Source organism: Lissotriton vulgaris, chromosome 2_1 (assembly GCF_964263255.1).
Source record: "Lissotriton vulgaris chromosome 2_1, aLisVul1.2, whole genome shotgun sequence".
NCBI lineage: Eukaryota > Metazoa > Chordata > Amphibia > Caudata > Salamandridae > Lissotriton > Lissotriton vulgaris.
The window spans coordinates 29,145,111-29,170,692 of record NC_141687.1 but is presented as its reverse complement, the minus strand read 5'-3'; the positions used below and the strand labels follow the sequence as shown (position 1 = coordinate 29,170,692).

At 46.0% G+C, this 25,582-nt stretch overlaps 1 protein-coding gene across 4 annotated transcripts in view; it reads right to left on the bottom strand.

The window, feature by feature from the left end:
- Window positions 1-25,582, bottom strand: part of LOC147729495 (adenylate cyclase type 10-like) — a 598,940-nt gene that overhangs the window by 440,421 nt on the left and 132,937 nt on the right. For all 4 annotated transcript variants that reach the window (XM_086958438.1, XM_086958439.1, XM_086958441.1 and 1 more), the window contains one exon: window positions 6,884-7,141. In XM_086958438.1, the coding sequence (XP_086814564.1) occupies window positions 6,884-7,141 (258 nt within the window). The remainder of the gene's footprint in view (window positions 1-6,883; window positions 7,142-25,582) is intronic.

Genomic DNA, 25,582 nt, shown 5'->3' with positions numbered 1-25,582 from the left:
TGATGATACCTAAGAGTTCCTTGCTGTTGTGGGCGTTGTTGTTCAGTCGTTCTTTGAATGCTGTCTTCTTGGTAGTGCGGATCAGCTGGTGGTGTTTGCGGGTGGAGTGCTTGAAGGCAGTCATGTTGTCTGTGGTCTGGTTGTTGCGCCAGGCTTCCTCGAGGTTGCGGCAGTTGTTGTTGTTGTTTCAACTTTATTTCGGCTAACTTTAGCCATAAAAACATTACATGCTATTATCTCCATAGGCCGATTACAAAAAAATTTGGGGCAGGAGCAACATACAATTTATCAGCTTTGTAAAATGTGCCCTAAAACATCGAACTACTATCATAAATATAATAAACTTTATATAAAAGCCAGTTATTAAAACATATTACACAGCAATTATTATACATAGATTAAGAGTCAATAAAATCAGGTCAATTGCACTATAATTTTAGCCCAGCCTTCTTTCTGATCAGGAAAACATTATATAAGAACCTAGATGTACAGTTCTTCTTGGAGTTCTTAAGTTCGTCGGTGAACCAAGAGGCTTTCTTGCTGCCGGGTCTGCTGGGAGGGGTCTTCAGTGGTGCGAGGTCGTCTGCGCAGTTGGTGATCCTCTGTGTGAGGTTGCTGGCTGCTTCGTTGGGGTACGTTGTGCAGGCGGGCGGGTTCTGGCTGAGGGAGGTAGTAAGCTGGTCGGTGGTGATCTTGTTCCAGCTCCCGCGAGGAGCCTGTTGCGGGTGGTGGTGGGTCGTGGACCTTCTGAAGCTGAAGTGGACGCAGCTGTGGTCAGTCCAGTGAAGTCCGGTGGAGTGGCTGAAGGAGATGTATTTGCTGGAGGAGAAGACTGGATCAAGCGTCTGGCCGGCGTAGTGGGTGGGGGAGTTTACCAGTTGCTTGAGTCCGAGGTTGGCGAGGTTGTCCAGCAGGGTAGTGGTGTTGCTGTCGTTGTTGTTCTCCAGGTGGAAGTTGAGGTCCCCGAGGAGGATGAAGTCAGAAGAGGTGAGGGCGTGCGGGCTGATGAAGTCTGCGATGTTTTCGCTGAATTGTGTGCGTGGTCCCGGGGGTCTGTAGATGAGGGTGCCTCTGAGGGTCGTCTTGGGGTCGGTGTGTATCTGGAAGTGGAGGTGTTCGGCGGCGGTGAGGGTGTCGTCTGAGTTGGTCGTGATGCGGATGGTGTTCTTGTGTACGATGACGGTTGGGGACTGTTATCAACAGAAAGCCTTAGCCCCCTTTGAGGATCCGGTCAAAGGCCACAGTCTACCTCCTGGGAAATTCCTATGGTAAGAGACGTTGGTCCGCACGCTTGGGGCACTGTATTAAAAAAGCCGGGAAGAACCTGAGACGCATGCATTGTTGCACTCCCTGCTCATATTAGGCGTGGCTGGGCATTCGGTTCAAATGGTTTTAAGCCTCACTGATTGGAATATCTCTTACTCCTTTCCAAAACTGCAAAGGCGATGGGAGACAGTCTTGGACAGAGATCTTAATGACTTGGAATGGGGTGAAATTCTTCCACCCCTAAGAGGGTTTCCAGAAATACGAGGTTGAAATGTATGCAATTCAACTTCGTGCACATGATTTATATGACACCCGCCCATAGACTCCAGGTCGCCTATGGTGGCGAAGTGCGTAGATGCCCAAGGTGTAATCACAGTGATGCAGACTTTATACACATGATCTGGGCCTGCGGCATGTTGCGTCCTTTTTGGGACAAAGTGTTAATAATATTACCGACATCATTAGGGCATACACTCAACCATAAGATCGGAGTATGTCTGTTGGGACTTTTTCCCTGACCACCCAAAAAGAAGGTGGGAATAGGTTTATCGATCTGCCTAAAAGGCAGAAGTTATGATCTGGAAATTAGCCAGTGTGCCCGTGATGGGGACATGGAAACGGATGTATTTACTGGGCTGGGGCAGAGGGCAGAGTCCTCATTAGGGAAGAGTCATAAGGACTGAGACGCCGTCCTTTTGCAGAGCAATGGAAATAGGTACTAAACGCCTGGGAACTCCCACCACAGACACACAGCAGTGAAGAGGGGAGCGAGGGTGGCAATCGGCCTAGGCTGGAGTGAATCGATGCGGCTTGGGGCCCTAATGTGCGTGCCACCTCTTGTGGAGACACTCAGGTATATGGAGAAAGCTGGAATTGGGTATCACAAAGTTTGTGTGGGTGAAGGAGGAAGGGGTGCTCTCCAGTTACCAATACTGCCCCCCATGCCCCACCCCATGCACCCTTATGATGTGAAGTGCATAGCATGCTGTTCGCCGACCCAGTCTCTCCCCGCCCACCCCTTCTTTCGAACAGACTACCCTCAGACCATAACTCCGATCTGTCGTCCACCCCCCCTGCACAAGTTAATCGTTTTTGTTTGTTACCAAACAGGCAGCATTTCCACTATCCCTCTCTGAGCTGGATTGATTATTTTTGAAGATGACACATCTTCACCGGACTCTAGTAGTACGTTGCACTGACACAATTTTCATTGGATATATTGGGGATACCGAGCATTACTTTTATACTGTACAACATGTTATTCATGAGCCTACAGATGAGTGGCCTGTCTGGAGGGCATCACCCAATGTCTTCTTAAGTAACAATTTGAAACATGTTGTGTGCAATGCTGATAACCTGTCTGCTTCCTTGTCTAATTAATAAATGGCAAAAAATATGTTTGAAAATAAAAACAAGCCAGACCTATGGCCTCAGACATAATTGTTCCCCGCACACTTATCAAGCCTTTAGCTGGTATCATTGGCTTGTCACCACATACAACTCAGGCCTACTGTATTGAGCATAAACCTTCCCACAAGACAACCATCAGACATACAGTCACAACATTGCAAATGTATTAAAAATTATGCTTGGCAAAGCAAAATTCTATCTCTCCAAATAGGGATTAACAAGGATTCCCACAGTACAAATCTATACTCATGTTTTGTCAGAGGAGGTAACCAACACCAAAACCATTGCCTCCTACGGTAATCTATGAGATTCAATGTAACAAAAATATGATCAGTATGCTTAAATTCAGAGTAATACCAATTTATCCTTAAATGCCTATTGACTACAACACATGTTTTTCACCATCAATATGTCATGTACTGTCTGTATCGTAAAGTTTCATAATGAACAATAAGGCACATAGCCTTTATTATTGGCATGTCACCATAAACCAATTTTCCTGCGCGTAAGCTTTCTTCAAGGCAACGATCCAGAATATAGTAATAAAAGTACAAATTAATTTAAAACTACATTTGTCATAGCAGAATACTATCCCTCTTAAGAAAGCCTATTCAGGAATATTGTAGTGCGTATCTTCTATTCCCAAATTTGTTTGGGTAGACCACAAACATCAAATCCTTTCCTGCTACAGTAATCTATGAAATGCTATGTAACAAAGGACCTGCTTACAGGCTTTACTACAGTGTAATAACAACCTATCCTTAACCGCTTGCATGCTGAGTACCTGTTAGAGCTGTCCATCCCAGCAGCCCTCGGGTGCTGAGGACGGCTGCAGCACGCCCTGGCATTGGTGGCAGAAAATTCCCCAGGTGTAAACACCAGAGGGATTTTCTTTTATCATTTCAGCTGTAGGAGCTGGGGAAGTACTTCCCCAGCACTCGAGGCTGTTTTTGTTTCCTTTGTCTGAAATGACGATCAGCGCACAAGGCGCGCTGTCAATTCAAAGAAAGTGAAAGTGAAAGTGAAATGAGCCGGTTCATTTCACTTTCACTGCAACGGTGCTCTGGGGCATTTCTCGGCCCTCTAAGTACGGCTAAAATGGGGGAAATGTCATTGAAAAGGAGAGAATCTCCCCTTTATAAAGTTACCTTTCCCTAGTTGATCCCTGCTTGATGACTGCCACAGGAGGGCAATCCCCAAGCAGGATTGTTTATATAAAGGTAGAATGGGTGGAACAGCTCTTCCAGACAAAGGGCACTGCCCTGCTCCAACCAAGTAACCCTCATCAATCTTCATACCCCCCCTTCGGTGACCGATAGGAGGTGTTTTCCTCCAATCTGCCTATACACCCCCCTCCCGAGGAGCAGAAAGCACACTAGACACCAGGTTTTTTTTTATGGTACAATGGGTGGGAGCAGCCCTCTCAGGCATCGGGCCTAACCCCCACCTACCCAAATAACCCCCAGCAGTCTTTCTGTACCTCATCAGGGGAGATAGGAGGTGTTTTCCTCCAGTGGGGGACAGAAAGCCCCCTAGACAACCAGGTATTTTATTTGGAGGGGGATCGCCCCCTAACATTGGGGTATTGCTAGCCACCCGGCCCAAAAGTTCTTTATGTCTCCCCTGGGGGAATATTGAAGGTTCTTACAGAAAGCACACTAGACACCAGGGATTCTATTTTTATGGCACAATGTTGGGCACAGCCCTCCCAGGCTTTGGGCCTAGCCTCCACACACCCAAGTAACCCCTTTCTGCCCCCTGTCAGGGGTGGATAGGAGGTGTTTTCCTCCAATCTGGCCCCGGCTGCAGCAGAAAGCCAACTAGACCACCAGGCATGCCCTGAAAACCATAAACTTTACCTAATAGTGCTCATTTTCCTTGCATTTCTGTGACTGAAAGTTCCTGTAGGAATCCAAAATATTCCTGCCACCCAAAGTTCCCCCACTTGTCCCAATACAAATGCTACCCTCTTATTTGACTTGGCCTAGTGCCCCCATCAGCCACAAATCAATTCAAGGTTAATGTGAGTCAATCCGTGGGATTTCCATTCACCTTTGTTTGATGCTTGTCTATCGTGCACTAGGCCCAGCCACACTAGCGGAGTAGTCATTTTTATCTGGACAAGTGAGAAAACACCTGCTGATTCCTGTCTGGTGATAGAATGTGTTTTTACATTTTAACTTCAGTATTATCATTTGTATTTAATTTATTTATATTAATTAAAGATTTAATTCAAAATTAGGTCAATAGTGTTTTAGCATTTTATTTTGTTCCACATTTAAATTAAATATACGAAATTCATTTATATTAATAAATAAAATAAAAAAGGTTTGCTTTTATTGGTTTGCTTTATTACTTTACTTCTACCTTACGATAGGTAACTCAATAGTCAGAATGGCGATCTCCCTATGTCCATGTGGTAAAGTATAGGGAAAATCGCCCTGCTAGTGCTGGCACATGTGTTTTTCAGAGTCGACCAGCATTGCAGACATTGACATTTGCAGTGCCACAGCAGGTTGAGGGAGATGGACAGGAGCATGGCTAGTTTATTCTGGTGGAAGAGTGGGAAATAACAAAGAAGTAAAAATAGGACATATTGAAACCAATGAAATATTAAATCACAGTGACAATACACGTTCATCACAAGCAGCAAAGATAAAATGTCTGACCTGTAGGAGAAAATAAACAACACTAATACTTCTTAAAGTTGATATATTTAGAAATATTTAAGGGCAAGTTTGCAAAGCAAAGTAAGCAAATACTTTTATTTATAAATGTTTCAAAAATATTTGCCATATTGTAGACTTTTCATTTGGCACTCCACACCAGAGAAAAACCATCCCTAGTTTCAAGTTACACTACAGTCTCTGGCAAGGCCAATAGGTCTGATGTTGGCCGCCAGCCTTTAGCAATTCTGGCTTGGGTTTGTCATGGGTTTTTGCAAAACATTATTGTTCTGAAAGCTGCTGGGTCCACATCAAACAAAGAAATAGGAAGAAAAGAAAGAGAAAGGAAAGAAAGAAAGAAAAGAAGAAAAAGGGAAAAAAGAACAAAGAACAAAGAAAGAGAAACATAAGAAAGAGGTAGAAAGAAACAAAAGAGGAAAGAGGAAGTCAACAAAGAAAGGAAAAGAGAAGAAAACATTAAGAAACGAAAGAAAGGAAGAAAGAAAACAAGAAAACAAAGAAAGAGAACAAAAGAAATAAGACAAATAGTGTTGCGAAGGTAGAGTACCTCATGAGCTTATATTCAAAGTTCATGTGAGATGGTGGTATGGTGTGAAAAAGCCTCAAAAGGAATTTACAACAGGGTTGCCTAGAGTCAGGAACTGATAAACATGGAACATGTCCCGCGCTCTCATCTGGGAGCTCTTCAAACAAAGGCAAAACTCGAGAAATGCAAAGTAAAGAAAACAAAACACTAGCATTGACAGGAACTACACTGTGTGTGGACATGCTCCTTGTGAAAGGCTAAATGTGGTCTCTCAAAGGGAAGTAAGCCAGTGGCTGAAGTAGGCTGAGCCATTGCTCCATGATGTCCACTGTAGTGGGTAGACCCAAAATTTGAATGACACAAGAACAGACCAATGGATGAAAAGAGGTGTCTGAAAGCCCCTTTATGTAAGTATGTTATACATATAATTTTAGCAAAAAATGGAAAGGTCTTGACTTATGCCAGAACTAAAAACCTACAGCTTTCTAGTTCAAGAATAGGAAATGTTAACGTGATCGCCAATTGAAGACTTACAATATTTGTCATAAGCGGTGGCTTGACAGCTGACTCCGTATTTGAACTTAAAGCAAATACTGCAAGAAAGATAGGTCTCTTCATGTCTGAATCTGCAGCTAGGTTCATCAAAAGTTACATAGGGGGGCGGAAGCCCATCCTGCACCCCTAGGGCCAGCATCCCTGCCTCTGGGCTGTCCTCACTCACCTGGATTACTTCCCATTCTACCATTCCTGGCCTCACAAGTATCCAGCTGCCACCTCCATTGCTTCACACGTCCACCACACATGGGCTGAACTGCCTTTTCCTGTCTTCCCCTTACAGATAGCAGCATAACTCATCTTTATCACACTGCCTTTTTTTACTCTCCTCCTTTCACATGAAGAGCTTGTCTCTTTTTTGCCAGACCCATCACACATGGACTGAGCTACCTCTTAGTTTCCTGCCCCCTTATACATGAGTAACCCATACATGTCTTACCAGACAAAGTTGTTTCCTCTGGGCAGAAGCAGAAACCCATTTTTCCACGCTCATTTCTGTTTTCTGGCCTTGGTGAAGCACACTCAAAGATCCGTGACTTCACAAGAGACATCAGTGTTTGCACCACTTTCTTCTGGGACCTCTCTGGAAGGATGTGATGCAGCAGCTTGAAGAGGAAAGTCTGTCCAATCACAGATGCACATTTAACCGCCATCTGTTCTGAGGTGCTCATGTGATCAAGCTGCGCAAGAGCAATACCTAGGCATAGAACAATGAAGGTCAGGCACATAAGAAGACTGATGCACATTCAGCACTATGCAGAGAACAAGGATGGTCAGGCACAGGAGAAGAGTGCACCACATTCAGTACTATGCAGAGAACAAGGATGGTCAGGCACAGGAGAAGAGTGCACCACATTCAGTACTATGCAGAGAACAAGGATGGTCAGGCACATGAGAAGAGTGAGCCACATTCAGCACCAGCCAGAGAACAATGATGGTCAGGCACAGGAGAAGAGTGAGCCACATTCAGCACTATGCAGAGAACAAGGATGGTCAGGCACAGGAGAAGAGTGCACCACATTCAGCACTATGCAGAGAACAAGGATGGTCAGGCACAGGAGAAGAGTGAGCCACAGTCAGCACTATGCAGAGAACAAGGATGGTCAGGCACATGAGAAGAGTGAGCCACATTCAGCACCAGCCAGAGAACAATGATGGTCAGGCACAGGAGAAGAGTGAGCCACATTCAGCACTATGCAGAGAACAAGGATGGTCAGGCACAGGAGAAGAGTGAGCCACATTCAGCACTAGGCAGAGAACAATGATGGTCAGGCACAGGAGAAGAGTGCACCACATTCAGCACCAGACAGAGAACAATGATGGTCAGGCACAGGAGAAGAGTGCACCACATTCAGCACCAGCCAGAGAACAATGATGGTCAGGCACACGAGAAGAGTGAGCCACATTCAGCACCAGCCAGAGAACAAGGATGGTCAGGCACCGGAGAAGAGTGAGCCACATTCAGCACTAGGCAGAGAACAAGGATGGTCAGGCACAGGAGAAGAGTGAGCCACATTCAGCACTAGGCAGAGAACAAGGATGGTCAGGCACAGGAGAAGAGTGAGCCACATTCAGCACTAGGCAGAGAACAAGGATGGTCAGGCACAGGAGAAGAGTGAGCAACATTCAGCACTAGGCAGAGAACAAGGATGGTCAGGCACAGGAGAAGAGTGAGCCACATTCAGCACTAGGCAGAGAACAAGGATGGTCAGGCACAGGAGAAGAGTGAGCCACATCTAGCACTAGGCAGAGAACAAGGATGGTCAGGCACCGGAGAAGAGTGAGCCACATTCAGCACTAGGCAGAGAACAAGGATCGTCAGGCACAGGAGAAGAGTGAGCCACATTCAGCACTATGCAGTGAGCAAGGATGGTCAGGCACAGGAGAAGAGTGAGCCACATTCAGCACTATGCAGTGAGCAAGGATGGTCAGGCACACGAGAAGAGTGAGCCACATTCAGCACCAGCCAGAGAACAATGATGGTCAGGCACAGGAGAAGAGTGCACCACATTCAGTACTAGGCAGAGAACAATGATGGTCAGGCACAGGAGAAGAGTGAGCCACATTCAGCACCAGGCAGAGAACATTGATGGTCAGGCACACAAGAAGAGTGAGCCACATTCAGCACTATGCAGAGAACAAGGATGGTCAGGCACAGGAGAAGAGTGAGCCACATTCAGCACTACAAAAGGGGGTGGTGATGGACGGAGCATCTGAACCAATCAAACACTCACACCCAGTCAAAAGATCTGGGTTTGATCCATCACCGTTCTTTAGCCCACTCTGCCACCCCAGTTCAGACATGGCTATATGCAAATCAGTCTGACCCTGTGCCTCATGGGAACAGTCCAGCCCGAACTGCCAAGCCATGCTTTCCCTGGACCGGAAACAAGCTTCCGAGGACCGGTTTCTGGCATTCCAGCCGTCTTCAGCCCGGCTTGCTTGAATCCAGTGGAAAAATGAGCAAAGGACTCACGTCTGAGCATACCCTGCCACACTTATGGCGGCCAAAAGCGGTACAAAAGGGGGTGGTGATGGACGGAGCATCTGAACCAATCAAACACTCACACCCAGTCAAAAGATCTGGGGTTGATCCGTCACCGGTCTTTAGCCCACTCTGCCACCCCAGTTCAGACATGGCTATATGCAAATCAGTCTGACCCTGTGCCTCATTGGAACAGTCCAGCACGAACTGCCAAGCCATGCCTTCCCTGGACCGGAAACAAGCTTCTGAGGACCGGTTTCTGGCATTCCAGCCGTCTTCAGCCCATCACCACCCCCTTTTATACCACACTCAGAACTATGCAGAGAACAAGGATGGTCAGGCACAGGAGAAGAGTGAGCCACATTCAGCACCAGGCTGAGAACAATGATGGTCAGGCACAGGAGAAGAGTGAGCCACACTCAGAACTATGCAGAGAACAAGGATGGTCAGGCACAGGAGAAGAGTGAGCCACATTCAGCACCAGGCTGAGAACAATGATGGTCAGGCACAGGAGAAGAGTGAGCCACATTCAGCACCAGGCTGAGAACAATGATGGTCAGGCACAGGAGAAGAGTCAAGCCAAGTCAAGTCAACGAATTTATATAGCGCGCTACATACCCAGAGGGTCTCAAGGCGCTTGAGGGGGGGTGGTGAATTACTTGTCAAATATCCACGCTTTAAGTTGCTTTCTGAATGCTAGGTGGTTCTGGGTAAGGCGAAGGTAAGTGGGAAGTGAGTTCCAGGTTTTAGCTGCCAGGTAGGAGAAGGATCTACCTCCCATGGTGGTTTTGTTGATGCGAGGTACAGTGGCAAGGGCTTGGTTGGATGATCGTAGCTGGCGGGAGGGGGTGTAGAAGGACAGTCGTGTGTTGAGGCATTCTGGTCCGATTTCGTAGAGTGCTTTGTGTGCATGGGTTAGGAGCCGGAAAGTGATCCTCTTATTGACGGGAAGCCAGTGGAGGTTTTTCAGGTGACCAGAGATATGTTCTTTACGCGGGATGTCTAATATGAGCCTGGCTGAGGCGTTTTGGATTCGTTGGAGTTTTTCCTGGAGTTTAGCTGTAGTACCGGCGTAGAGGGTGTTTCCATAGTCCAGTCGGCTCGTGACCAGAGCATGGGTGACCGTTTTCCTAGTTTCGGTGGGGATCCAACGAAATGTTTTTTTGAGCATGCGAAGAATGTTGAAGCAGGATGAAGAGACGGCGTTGACTTGTCTGTTCATCGAAAGTGAGGAATCCAGGATGACGCCTAGGTTCCGTGCGTGGTCTGTCGGGATGGGTGCTTTTCCAAGGGCTTCTGGCCACCAAGAGTCGTCCCATGCAGAGGGGGAGGTACCTAAGATGAGGACTTCTGTTTTATCTGAATTCAGTTTCAGACGGCTGTGTTTCATCCATTCGGCTACTTCTTTCATTCCTTCGTGTAGGTTAGTTTTGGCGGTGCTAGGGTCGTTGGTGAGTGATAGGATCAGTTGAGTGTCATCCGCGTAGGAGATGATGTTGAGGTTGTGATGACGGGCGATGGCCGCGAGGGTGCTCATGTATATGTTGAAAAGGGTGGGGCTGAGTGAAGATCCTTGTGGTACGCCGCAGATGACTTCAGTGGCCTCTGACTTGAATGGTGGAAGGCGGACTCTCTGGGTTCTTCCGGTGAGGAACGAGGTGATCCATTCTAGTGCTTTTCCTTGGATTCCGATGTTTCTGAGGCGCTGTAGAAGGGTGCTATGGCAGACTGTGTCAAAGGCTGCGGATAGGTCGAGGAGGATGAGGGCGACTGTGTCTCCATTGTCCAGTAGAGTTCGAATGTCGTCTGTTGCTGCGATGAGGGCGGTCTCAGTGCTGTGTTTTGCTCGGAAGCGGGACTGTGAGGAGTCGAGGGATTTGTTGGCTTCGAGGAAGGCGGCGAGCTGGTTGTTGACAGCTTTCTCGATGACTTTGGCCGGGAATGGAAGGAGCGAGATGGGGCAGTAGTTTTTGAGTTCGGTGGGGTCCGCTGTGGGTTTTTTCAGAAGGGCGCTGAGTTCAGCGTGTTTCCAGCTTTCCGGGAAGGTGGCGGAGTTGAAGGAGCAGTTGATGACGTCTCGGAGGTGCGGTGCTATGATGGAGTCTGCTTTGTTGAAGATGTGGTGAGGGCATGGGTCTGTGGGGGATCCTGAGTGGATGGAGTTCATCAGGCGGATGGTGTCCTCAGTGGAGATTGGGTTCCAGTCATTAAGGATGTTCGAGGGGGGTGAAGGTCCGGCAGATGGTTGGGTGGGTTGGTCTCCGGGTTGGTTGTCAAAGCTGTTGTGGATGTCTGCAATTTTGTTGTGGAAGAATAAGGCTAGGGAGTCGCAGAGGGCTTGAGAGGGGGTGATGTCGTTAGAGTTGGCCGAGGGATTGGTAAATTCCTTGACGATGTTGAAAAGTTCCTTGCTGTTGTGGGCGTTGTTATCTAGTCGGTCCTTGAAGGTGGTTTTCTTGGCCTTTCGGATCAGTTGGTGGTGTATGCGGGTGGCGTTTTTGGAGGAGCCGCATTCAGCACTATGCAGAGAACAAGGATGGTCAGGCACAGGAGAAGAGTGAGCCCCATTCAGCACCAGCCAGAGAACAATGGTGGTCAGGCACAGGAGAAGAGTGAGCCCCATTCAGCACCAGCCAGAGAACAATGATGGTCAGGCACAGGAGAAGAGTGAGCCACATTCAGCACTATGCAGAGAACAAGGATGGTCAGGCACAGGAGAAGAGTGAGCAACATTCAGCACTAGGCAGAGAACAAGGATGGTCAGGCACAGGAGAAGAGTGAGCCACATTCAGCACTAGGCAGAGAACAAGGATGGTCAGGCACAGGAGAAGAGTGAGCCACATTTAGCACTAGGCAGAGAACAAGGACGGTCAGGCACCGGAGAAGAGTGAGCCACATTCAGCACTATGCAGAGAACAAGGATGGTCAGGCACAGGAGAAGAGTGAGCCACATTCAGCACTATGAAGTGAGCAAGGATGGTCAGGCACAGGAGAAGAGTGAGCCACATTCAGCACTATGCAGTGAACAAGGATGGTCAGGCACAAGAGAAGAGTGAGCCACATTCAGCACAATGCAGAGAACAAGGATGGTCAGGCACAGGAGAAGAGTGCACCACATTCAGCACCAGCCAGAGAACAATGATGGTCAGGCAGACGAGAAGAGTGAGCCACATTCAGCACTAGGCAGAGAACAATGATGGTCAGGCACAGGAGAAGAGTGAGCCACATTCAGCACCAGCCAGAGGACAATGATGGTCAGGCACACGAGAAGAGTGAGCCACATTCAGCACCAGCCAGAGAACAAAGATGGTCAGGCACACGTGAAGAGTGAGCCACATTCAGCACCAGGCTGAGAACAATGATGGTCAGGCACACGAGAAGAGTGAGCCACATTCAGCACTAGGCTGAGAACAATGATGGTCAGGCAGACGAGAAGAGTGAGCCACATTCAGCACTAGGCAGAGAACAATGATGGTCAGGCACATGAGAAGAGTGCCAACATGGCTATGAGTCCATACAGAACTGTAATGAAATGGTCATGAACCTCATACTATTCAGTAAATAAATCTGTCTCTGTGCACCTACAGTACTGTAAATAAAAGACTATGAACACTGTGCTATGTATTAAAGGAAGCTGGCTGTGAGCCCCTACAGCACTGTAAGGAAATGACGATGAACCCCGTACTATCGAGTCGAACAAGCTAGCCATGGGCCCCTACTATACTGAAAAAGAAATAACTTTGAACCCCATACTATTTAGTAAAGACAACTGGCTGTAAATCACTTCTGTACTGTAAGGCTAAGGCTATTAACCCTGAACTATTCAGTAAAGCAAGCTAGCTGCGATCCTATACAGTACTGTAAGGTAATGACTATGAACCCCATACTAGTCAGTAAAGCAAGCTGGCTGTGATCCCATACAGTACTGTAAGGGAATGACTATGAACCCACTACTATTCAGTAAAGGAATATGGCTGTGAGCCCTTGCAGTACTGTAAGGGAATGACTATGAATCCCGTACAAGTCAGTAAAGGAAGTTGGCTGTGACACTACAGTACTGTAAGGGAATGACTGTGAACCCAGTACTATGCTGTAAATGACGCTGGCTGTGAGCCCCTACAGTACTGTAAGGGAATCACTATGACCCCTGTAGTAGTCAGTAAATGACGCTGGCTGTGAGTCCCTACAGTACTGGAGGGAATGACTATGTACCCCGTACTGTTCCGTAAATGAAGCTGGCCGTGAGCCACTACAGTACTGTAAGGGAATGACCCTGAACCCCGTGCTGTTCTGAAAATGAAGCTGGCCATGAGCTCCTACAGTACTGTAAGGAAATGACTATGAACCCTGTACACTTCTGTAAATGAAGCTGGCCGTGAGCCCCTACAGTACTGTAAGGGAATGACTATGACCCCAATACTATTCTGTAAATGAAGCTGGCCATGAGCACCTACAGTACTGTAGGAGAATGACTATGAACCCAGTACTATTCTGTAAATGAAGCTGGCCGTGAGCCCTTACAGTACAGTAAGGGAATGATTATGAACCCCCTACTACTCAGTAAAGCAAGCTGGCTGTGATCCCATACAGTACTGTAAGGGAATGACTATGAGCCCTGTACTATTCAGTAAAGCAAGCTGGCTGTGAACCCATACAGTACTGTAAGGGAATGACTATGAACCCCGTACTATTCAGTAAAGCAAGATGGCTGTGATCCCATACAGTACTGTATGCGAATGACTATGAACCCCGTACTAGTCAGTAAAGGAAGATGGCTATGAGCCCTTGAAGTACTGTAAGAGAAAGACTATGAATCTCGTATTAGTCAGTATAGGAAGTTGGTTGTGAGACTTACAGTACTGTAAGGGAATGACTATTAACCCCCTACTATTCTGTAAATGAAGCTGGCCGTGAGCCCCTTCAGTACTGTAAGGGAAGGACTATGAACCCTGTACTGTTCTGCAAATGAAGCTGGCCATGAGCCCCTACAGTACTGTATGGGAATGACTATGAACCCAGTACAATTCTGTAAATTAAGCTGGCTGTGAGCCCCTACTGTACTGTATGGGAATGTCTATGAACCCAGTTCTATTCTGTAAATTATGCTGTCTGTGATCCCCTACAGTACTGTATGGGAATGACTGTGAACCCAGTACTATTCTGTAAATGACGCTGGCTGTGATCCCATACAGTACTGTAAGGGAATGACTATGAACCCCTTTGTAGTCAGTAAAGGAAGCTGGCTGTGAGCCCTTACAGTACTGTATGGGAATGACTATGAACCCAGTACTATTCTGTAAATGAAGCTGGCTGTGAGCCCCTACAGTACTGTAAGGGAATGAGTAAGAACCCCCTACTATTCTGTAAATGAAGCTGGCCGTGAGCCCTACAGTAGGGCAAGGGAAAGACTATGACCGCTGTACTATTCTGTAAATGAAGCTAGCTGTGAGCCCCTACAGTACTGTAAGGAAATGACTATGAACCCCGTACTATTCTGTAAATGAAGCTGGCCGTGAGCCCCTACAGTAGGGCAAGGGAAAGACTATGACCGCTGTACTATTCTGTAAATGAAGCTAGCTGTGAGCCCCTACAGTACTGTAAGGGAATGACTATCAACCCTGTACTAGTCAGTAAAGGAAGTTAACCGCGAGCCCCTACAGTACTGTCAGTACTGTAAGGTAATGACTATGAACCCCATACTATTCTGTAAAGGAAGCTGGCTGTGCTCCCATACAGTACTGTATGGGAATGACTATGAACCCCATAGTAGTCAGTAAAGGAAGCAGGATTTGAACCCATACAGTACTGTAAGGGAATAAATATGGACCTCGTACTATTCTGTAAAGGAAGCTGGCTGTGATCCCATACAGTACTGTATTAGAATGACTATGAACCCCATAGTAGTCAATAAAGGAAGCAGGCTGTGAGCCCCTACAGTACTGTAAGGGAATGACTATGAACCCCGTACTAATCAGTAAAGGAAGCTGGCCGTTAGTCACTACAGTACTGTAAGGGAATGACTATAAACCCAGTACTATTCTGTAAAGGAAGCTGACTGTGAGCCCTACAGTACTGTAAGGGAATGACTATGAACCCCGTACTATTCTGTAAATAAATCTGGCTGTGAGCCCCTACAGTACTGTATGAGAATGACTATGAACCCGTACTAGTCAGTAAAGGAAGCTGGCCGTTAGCCACTACAGTACTGTAAGGGAATGACTATGAACCTCGTACTATTCTGTAAAAAAAAAAGCTGGCCTTGAGCCCTTACAGTACTGTCAGGGAATGACTATTAACCCCGTACTATTCTGTAAAGGAAGCAGGCCGTGAGCCCGTAAAGTACTGTCAGGGAGTGACTATGAACCCTATACTAGTCATTAAAGGAAGCTAGCCGCGAACCCCTACAAGACTGTAAGGGAATGACTATAAACGCGCACTATTCTGTAAATGAAGCTGGCCGTGAGCCCCTACAGTACTGTAAGGGAATGACTATGACCGCAATACTATTCTGTAAATGAAGCTGGCCATGAGCACCTACAGTACTGTAAGAGAATGACTATGAACCCAGTACTATTCTGTAAATGAAGCTGGCCGTGAGCCCTTACAGTACAGTAAGGGAATGACTATGAACCCCCTACTACTCAGTAAAGCAAGCTGGCTGTGATCCCATACAGTACTGCAAGGGAATGACTATGAGCCCTGTACTATTCAGTAAAGCAAGCTGGCTGTAAACCCATACAGTACTGTAAGGGAATGACTATGAACCCCGTACTAATCAGTAAAGGAAGCTGGCCGTTAGTCACTACAGTACTGTAAGGGAATGACTATAAACCCAGTACTATTCTGTAAAGGAAGCTGACTGTGAGCCCTACAGTACTGGAAGGGAATGACTTTGAACCCCGTACTATTCTGTAAATAAATCTGGCTGTGAGCCCCTACAGTACTGTATGGGAATGACTATGAACCCCGTACTAGTCAGTAAAGGAAGCTGGCCATTAGTCACCACAGTACTGTAAGGGAATGACTATGAACCTTGTACTATTCTGTAAAAAAAAAGCTGGCCTTGAGCCCCTACAGTACTGTCAGGGAATGACTATTAACCCCGTACTATTCTGTAAAGGAAGCAGGCCGTGAGCCCGTAAAGTACTGTCAGGGGATGACTATGAACCCTATACTATTCATTAAAGGAAGCTAGCCGGGAGCCCCTACAAGACTGTAAGGGAATGACTATAAACCCGTACTATTCTGTAAATGAAGCTGGCCGTGAGCCCCTACAGTACTGTAAGGGAATGACTATGACCCCAATACTATTCTGTAAATGAAGCTGGCCATGAGCACCTACAGTACTGTAAGAGAATGACTATGAACCCAGTACTATTCTGTAAATGAAGCTGGCCGTGAGCCCTTACAGTACAGTAAGGGAATGACTATGAACCCTACAAGACCGTAAGGGAATGACTATAAACCCGCACTATTCTGTAAATGAAGCTGGCCGTGAGCCCTTACAGTACTGTAAGGGAATGACTATGACCGCAATACTATTCTGTAAATGAAGCTGGCCATGAGCACCTACAGTACTGTAAGAGAATGACTATGAACCCAGTACTATTCTGTAAATGAAGCTGGCCGTGAGCCCTTACAGTACAGTAAGGGAATGACTATGAACCCCCTACTACTCAGTAAAGCAAGCTGGCTGTGATCCCATACAGTACTGCAAGGGAATGACTATGAGCCCTGTACTATTCAGTAAAGCAAGCTGGCTGTGAACCCATACAGTACTGTAAGGGAATGACTATGAACCCCATACTAATCAGTAAAGGAAGCTGGCCGTTAGTCACTACAGTACTGTAAGGGAATGACTATAAACCCAGTACTATTCTGTAAAGGAAGCTGACTGTGAGCCCTACAGTACTGTAAGGGAATGACTATGAACCCCGTACTATTCTGTAAATAAATCTGGCTGTGAGCCCCTACAGTACTGTATGGGAATGACTATGAACCCCGTACTAGTCAGTAAAGGAAGCTGGCCATTAGTCACTACAGTACTGTAAGAGAATGACTATGAACCTCGTACTATTCTGTAAAAAAAAAAGCTGGCCTTGAGCCCCTACAGTACTGTCAGGGAATGACTATTAACCCCGTACTATTCTGTAAAGGAAGCAGGCCGTGAGCCCGTAAAGTACTGTCAGGGAATGACTATGAACCCTATACTAGTCATTAAAGGAAGCTAGCCGGGAGCCCCTACAAGACTGTAAGGGAATGACTATAAACCCGTACTATTCTGTAAATGAAGCTGGCCGTGAGCCCCTACAGTACTGTAAGGGAATGACTATGACCCCAATACTATTCTGTAAATGAAGCTGGCCATGAGCACCTACGGTACTGTAAGAGAATGACTATGAACCCAGTACTATTCTGTAAATGAAGCTGGCCGTGAGCCCTTACAGTACAGTAAGGGAATGACTATGAACCCCCTACTACTCAGTAAAGCAAGCTGGCTGTGATCCCATACAGTACTGTAAGGTAATGACTATGAGCCCTGTACTATTCAGTAAAGCAAGCTGGCTGTGAACCCATACAATACTGTAAGGGAATGACTATGAACCCCGTACTATTCAGTAAAGCAAGATGTCTGTGATCCCATACAGTACTGTATGCGAATGACTATGAACCCCTTACTAATCAGTAAAGGAAGATGGCTATGAGCCCTTGAAGTACTGTAAGAGAAAGACTATGAATCTTGTATTAGTCAGCATAGGAAGTTGGTTGTGAGACTTACAGTACTGTAAGGGAATGACTATTAACCCCCTACTGTTCTGTAAATGAAGCTGGCCGTGAGCCCCTACAGTACTGTAAGGGAATGACTATGACCCCAATACTATTCTGTAAATGAAGCTGGCCATGAGCACCTACAGTACTGTAAGAGAATGACTATGAACCCAGTACTATTCTGTAAATGAAGCTGGCCGTGAGCCCTTACAGTACAGTAAGGGAATGACTATGAACCCCCTACTACTCAGTAAAGCAAGCTGGCTGTGATCCCATACAGTACTGTAAGGTAATGACTATGAGCCCTGTACTATTCAGTAAAGCAAGCTGGCTGTGAACCCATACAATACTGTAAGGGAATGACTATGAACCCCGTACTATTCAGTAAAGCAAGATGTCTGTGATCCCATACAGTACTGTATGCAAATGACTATGAACCCCTTACTAATCAGTAAAGGAAGATGGCTATGAGCCGTTGAAGTACTGTAAGAGAAAGACTATGAATCTTGTATTAGTCAGCATAGGAAGTTGGTTGTGAGACTTACAGTACTGTAAGGGAATGACTATTAACCCACTACTGTTCTGTAAATGAAGCTGGCCGTGAGCCCCTTCAGTACTGTAAGGGAATGACTATGAACCCTGTACTGTTCTGCAAATGAAGCTGGCCATGAGCCCCTACAGTACTGTATGGGAATGACTATGAACCCAGTACAATTCTGTAAATTAAGCTGGCTGTGAGCCCCTACTGTACTGTATGGGAATGTCTATGAACCTAGTTCTATTCTGTAAATTATGCTGGCTGTGATCCCCTACAGTACTGTATGGGAATGACTATGAACCCAGTACTATTCTGTAAATGACGCTGGCTGTGATCCCATACAGTACTGTAAGGGAATGACTATGAACCCCTTTGTAGTCAGTAAAGGAAGCTGGCTGTGAGCCCTTACAGTACTGTATGGGAATGACTATGAACCCAGTACTATTCTGTAAATGAAGCTGGCTGTGAGCCCCTAAAGTACTGTAAGGGAATGACTAAGAACCCCGTACTATTCTGTAAATGAAGCTGGCCGTGAGCCCCTTCAGTACTGTTAGGAAATGACTATGAACCCCGTACTATTCTGTAAATGAAGCTGGCCGTGAGCCCCTACAGTAGGGCAAGGGAATGACTATACCGCTGTACTAGTCAGTAAAGGAAGCTAGCCGCGAGCCCCTACAGTACTGTCAGTACTGTAAGGTAATGACTATGAACCCCATACTATTCTGTAAAGGAAGCTGGCTGTGATCCCATACAGTACTGTATGGGAATGACTATGAACCCCATAGTAGTCAGTAAAGGAAGCAGGATTTGAACCCATACAGTACTGTAAGGGAATAAATATGGACCCCGTACTATTCTGTAAAGGAAGCTGGCTGTGATCCCATACAGTACTGTATTAGAATGACTATGAACCCCATAGTAGTCAATAAAGGAAGCAGGCTGTGAGCCCCTACAGTACTGTAAGGGAATGACTATGAACCCCGTACTAATCAGTAAAGGAAGCTGGCCGTTAGTCACTACAGTACTGTAGGGGAATGACTATAAACCCAGTACTATTCTGTAAAGGAAGCTGACTGTGAGCCCTACAGTACTGTAAGGGAATGACTATGAACCCCGTACTATTCTGCAAATAAATCTGGCTGTGAGCCCCTACAGTACTGTATGGGAATGACTATGAACCCCGTACTAGTCAGTAAAGGAAGCTGGCCGTTAGTCACTACAGTACTGTAAGGGAATGACTATGAACCCCGTACTATTCTGTAAAAAAAAGAAGCTGGCCTTGAGCCCCTACAGTACTGTCAGGGAATGACTATTAACCCCGTACTATTCTGTAAAGGAAGCAGGCCGTGAGCCCGTAAAGTACTGTCAGGGAATGACTATGAACCCTATACTAGACATTAAAGGAAGCTAGTCGCGAGCCTCTACAAGACTGTAAGGGAATGACTATAAACCCGTACTATTCTGTAAAGGAAGCTGGCCGTGAGCACCTACAGTGCTGTCAGGGAATGCCTATGAACCCAGTACTAGTCAGTAAAGGAAAGTGGCTGCAAGCCCATACTGTATTGTAAGGGAATGACTATGAACCCTGTACTATTCTGTAAATGAAGTTGACTGTGAGCCCATACAGTACTGTAAGGGAATGACTATGAACCGACTACTATTCTGTAAATGAAGCTGGCTGTGAGCCTCTACAGTACTGTAAGGGAATGACTATGAACCCCGTACTATTCTGTAAATGAAGCTGGCTGTGAGCCCCTACAGTACTGTAAGGGAATGACTATGAACCCAGTACTATTCTGTAAATTAAGCAGGCTGTGAGCCCCTACAGTACTGTATGGGAATGACTATGAACCCAGTACTGTTCTGTAAATTAAGCTGGCTGTGAGCCCATACAGTACTGTATGGGAATGTCTATGAACCCAGTTCTATTCTATAAATTATGCTGGCTGTGAGCCCCTACAGTACTGTATGGGAATGACTATGAACCCAGTACTATTCTGTAAATGACGCTGGATGTGATCCCATACAGTACTGTAAGGGAATGACTATGAACCCCTTTGTAGTCAGTAAAGGAAGCAAACTGTGAGCCCCTACAGTACTGTATGGGAATGACTATGAACCCAGTACTATTCTGTAAATGAAGGTGGCCGTGAGCCCCTACAGTACTGTAAGGGAATGACAAAGAACCCCGTACTATTCTGTAAATTAAGCTGGCCGTGAGCCCCTTCAGTACTGTAAGGAAATGACTATGAAGCCCGTACTATTCTGTAAATGAAGCTGGCCATGAGCCCCTGCAGTGCGGCAAGGGAATGACTATGACCGCTGTACTATTCTGTAAATGAAGCTAGCTGTGAGCCCCTACAGTACTGTAAGGGAATGACTATGAACCCTGTACTAGTCAGTGAAGGAAGCTAGCCGTGAGCCCCTACAGTACTGTCAGTACTGTAAGGTAATGACTATGAACCCCGTACTATTCTGTAAAGGAAGCTGGCTGTGGTCCCATACTGTACTGTATGGGAATGACTATAAACCCCATAGTAGTCAGTAAAGGAAGCAGGATTTGAACCCATACAGTACTGTAAGGGAATAACTATGGACCCCGTACTATTCTGTAAAGGAAGCTGGCTGTGATCCCATACAGTACTGTATTGGAATGACTATGAACCCCATAGTAGTCACTAAAGGAAGCAGGCTGTGAGCCCCTACAGTACTGTATGGGAGTGACTATGAACCCAGTAATATTATGTAAATGAAGCTGGCTGTGAGCCCCTACAGTACTGTAAGGGAATGACTATGAACCCCGTACTATTCTGTAAATGAAGCTGGCTGTGACCCCCTACAGTACTGTTGGGGAATGACATGCAGGGGAACCCTCACAGTAAAAACCAAGCACCCTGACTTCAGGACTAATAGGCCTGCCTCAGGGTTGACTTATAGGTTTTAAGTGTAGTGACCTCAGATTTAAGAAAACCAATATCAGTTCTGACGGGTTCCAGCACCAACTCACACAGGCTGCAATTGTAGTTTATGTGATCTCTCATGGGTGGCACAATACATGTTGCAGCCCATGGGAGACCACTGTCTATGTCCTGGGTATCTTAGTACCATATACTAGGGACTTACAAGGGTACACCAGTAGCCAAATGTGAAGGTACAGAAGTACTTAACATAGTCAATTTAGCGAGGAAGCACAGTGACTGGGGTCCTGATTAGCAGGATCTCAGTCAGACTAGTCAAAAAACATATGGACACAAGCAAAAAGTGGGAGTAACCATGCTAGAATGATCCTACCTTCCTACAAGTGTGCACTGCTGTGTGGCCTGCTGTCATTGTTAAAGGCAGCCCAGCTTTGTAGACTGACTTTAAAAGTAAATTTTATTCAAATTCAACTTTGGTATTATAGGTATTTTCTAAGTGTTAATCTACCTTACTTTCAAATAGAAGTCACCCCTAAGGTCTACCCTAGATGTCCTAAGGGTAGAAATGAAATGAAATGAAAATAAGATTTGTAGAGCGCTGCAGTTGCCCTGAGTCGTCCAGGCGCTAGAAAACAGAAGATGCCCTCATAAGGTTACTATTTATTAAACAGGAGAGTTTTTAGTTGTTTCCGGAAGCTAGTTAGGTTGGCATTATTTCGCATCTGCAGGGGGAGGGTGTTCCAGAGTTTGGATACATTGTACGAGAACGAGCGTCCTCCTGCTCTAGCTCTAAAAATTCTGGGGATTTTGGCTAATGATGCCGCTGAGGAACGAAGATTCTTGTTGGGCAGGTATGGGGAGATCAGGGAGCAGTTGATTTCTGGGCCCATTTTCCAAAAAGTCTGGTGGGCAATGCAAAGTGCTTTAAACTTCACTCTGTCCCTAACAGGCAGCTAGTGTAAAGTTTTTAGGCCAGTTTTTATTGAGGTCCTCCGTGGGACTCCCAGTAGCGCCCGGGCGGCACAGTTTTGAGTGCGCTGAAGCTTTTGTAGGGTGTAGTCTGGTGCTCCAAGATAGAGGGCATTATTGAAATCCAGACGGGATTAGATAAGGCCCTGTATGATTATTTGTCTGGCCTCGAATGGGAGAAGGGGAAGGATTTTTTTAATCACCCTGAGGAGGCCAAAACAAGTGGCTGTCACCTTGGTGGCCTATGTGTTTAGGCTCCGCGATTTATCGAGCCAAACTCCCAGGCTTTTGATGTTATCTCTGGGGGGTGGGGCCATACCCATGCTTAAGGGCCAAATCAGCTCCATGGTGGAGGGGCCGCCGGGCCCAGGAGCATGAGCTCAGTTTTGTCATCGTTGAGCTTCAGACATGAGCTCATCATCCAGCTCTTTACATCCTCCAGACAAGCTGCTAGATCTGGTGGAGACTGGAGGCCGCTCTTTTGTGCAAGGGAGACCACCAGCTGGGTGTCGTCCGCATAGGAGATGATATTGACACCATGCGGACAAACAATCCCAGCCAGCGGCCTCATGTATGCATTGAAGAGCGTAGGGCTTAAGGATGAGCCCTGCGGAACTCCGCACCCCAGAGGCCTACTTGATGAGAGGGATGTGCCGTCGAAGACCTGGAAGGTTCTGTCCGATAAAAAGACTCAAACCATATCAGTGGTAAGAGAATGGAGTTTGGTCCTTGGACGGGGGGCAGCTGGACCCAATATAGCAGTACAAAAAACAATTAGCTAGCCCTCCCAATTATTTCGTCTCGCTAACCGCTTATGAGACTAACAAACAAAAGGCCAGGTCAATTTGTTTGTATGGGTAATGCAATTTAACCCTTTTATTCATATATTTTTTAATTGAAATGTATCAATTTTATGGGCAAGAAGAACACTTCATAACCATTTGCAGAAATATATTTACAAAAAAATACAAAAACATTTACACATATTTACACCAACTGGACATATATCACATATACTATACACAACAAACTTCTCATATGAATGATATTTCTTGACTCTATGCAAACTAGTTACTTTTTAGAGAGGTAGTCAGGCCACTAATAACCAGAAAAAGGTAAACAAGAAATGTCTACGGCAGTCATCAGAATACAAATCAAATTAATTCAAACCAAAGAATGATTAAACCCAACAAAGGGAAGGGGGCACTGATTCTGGAATTTATCTGCCGTTTTGCCGACGCGTTTCGAATCTGTAGTTAGTTACAGATTCTCATCAGGGCTCTCTCAGTGTTTTGATTCTGCACAGAAAATAAGAAACGAAGTTTGTTTTAAAAGTTTGTAAATCATTATTGTAAAAGATCCCCTGCTATTGCTGTGTTTAAGCGGGTTGGTTTACCTTTATATCCGGAGCGGAGGGCTCTCGTGGATTAAATTGGGCACGTAAAACTGTGCATCGCAAATCCAATGGGAGTGGAGCTTTGAATCTGTAAGACATTAATTCACGGACTCAGAAGGCCATCTCAGGCGGAACAAAGTAACTACTACAGACCCAAAACGGCATGTTCATACCTCTTATCGAGTCAGGCGTAGATTTCTACTTCAATTCCTCATTTGGCTCGTACTATTTAATTTGTGCGACCTAAAAAGAAATTAAGGTCGCGCTCAGTTTCGGTCTTTATTGTGGTTATAAAACTTGGACATTGGTGGGAGAAAGTGAAATTGTTTCAAAAAGCACATACCTAGAGTATCGGATTCTCACACAGGGCGGCGGTCGCCATGCCGTGTGTTTGGTTTCCTCGTAGGACCCGATCTCTGTTAGTAGCGGGAATGGGTTTTCCCAGTCCTTTTCAGCAGCACTGCTTACTCGCGCTGGAAGACAAGAGTGGGTGGGTGGGGGTTAACTTAATCTCTGCTACGGTGCGCTGCCAGTGGAATACAATGTAATCTCATCGGAGCAAGAATTGCACTAACCTTCCTCTCGCACAGGCGAACCAGGGACTGCTTACGTTGGAGACGCCTGGTGGCTGTAGCGGGCGCTTACATCATAGCGAGCCGGGTGCGTAGCATTCTGGGAGTTGTGGTTCAGCGGGGAACATTATAGTCTTGAAATTTCGGAGAGGGCATTTAACCCCGTCTGGGTAGTGTTGAATTTTAATATTAGATAAGCTTCTTTTGTCAGTAAGATTTGATCTACATTCACTCCTTTTTTAAGTTGATTGATATTAAAGAGCACGGTCCATTTGAACTCGTTGTCGCCATGTTGTTTGTCGACATAGTGTTGCACAAGGGGCGCAGTTAGTACTTTATTTTTGACCCGTGATCTGTGCTGTGTCATGCGGGTATTAACCTGCTGGTTAGTCTTGCCAATATAGATTTTATTGCAAGGACAAGTTATGGCGTAAACGACATTTTTTGTCTTGCAATTGGTAAAATTGGTGTGAGACCAAGATATGTTGGAATGTTGGAAAATCGTGCCCTCAATGGTTGTATCGCAAGCGATACAATTCCCACATCTGTGGTGTCCCTCAATGGGTTTTAAGCCCCATTTAGATATCAGGTCACTTTTCGGTTTTTCTAGTCTGATGTCTGCACGGACTAGTTGTTGACCAATATTTTGATTCCTTCTGAAGGCGAATATTGGGCGGGGAATTGGTGTCTCCAATTGTTCCAACAAATGCCAATTTTTTAATACCAATTGGCGAATGTTATGGGTTTCGGCACAGAATGTCGTTACGCATACCAAGTTCTCAAGGTCGCGTTTAACCTTTATTTCCAGAAGGCTTTCTCTTGGCGTACACCGTGCTCTTTTGAAAGAGTGTTTAAGGAGCTTTTTGGGGTATCCCCGTTGTGTCAATTCATCGGAGAATTTTGATCCATGTTGATCAAATTTATCCAGCTCTGAGCAATTCCTCCTGATTCGAAGGAGTTGCCCATATGGCAGGTTTGCCCTTAAGTTCCTGGGGTGTGAGCTCCCATAGTGGAGTATGGTATTCCGGTCTGTCGCTTTTTTGAAAAGGCAAGACTTCAGGGACCCATCCACATCTCCTACCTCCACATCTAAGAATGTCATTTTGACATTACTTGAGGTAACTGAAAATTTAATGTCCATGTGTCTATTATTGAGCCACTGGTGAAAGTCACTCAACTCAGAGTGGCTCCCCTGCCACAGGAGCCACACGTCGTCAATGTAACGATACCAGTGCACTATTTGATTCATGAAAGGGTTGTCAGCCTCCACATACTTTTTCTCGTACTCTGCCATATAGAGTACGGCCATTTCAGGGGCATAGGGGCACCCCATCGCGGTGCCCTTGATTTGCATAAAGAAGTCGTTGTTAAAACGGAAATAGTTTTTTTTGAGAGTTATTTCGGCCAATCGCAAAATGAACGATGTTGGGACCCTGTGAGGTCTTTCCCTTAGGTCTAAATAGAGTTCCAGAACCTCCAACGCCTCGTCTT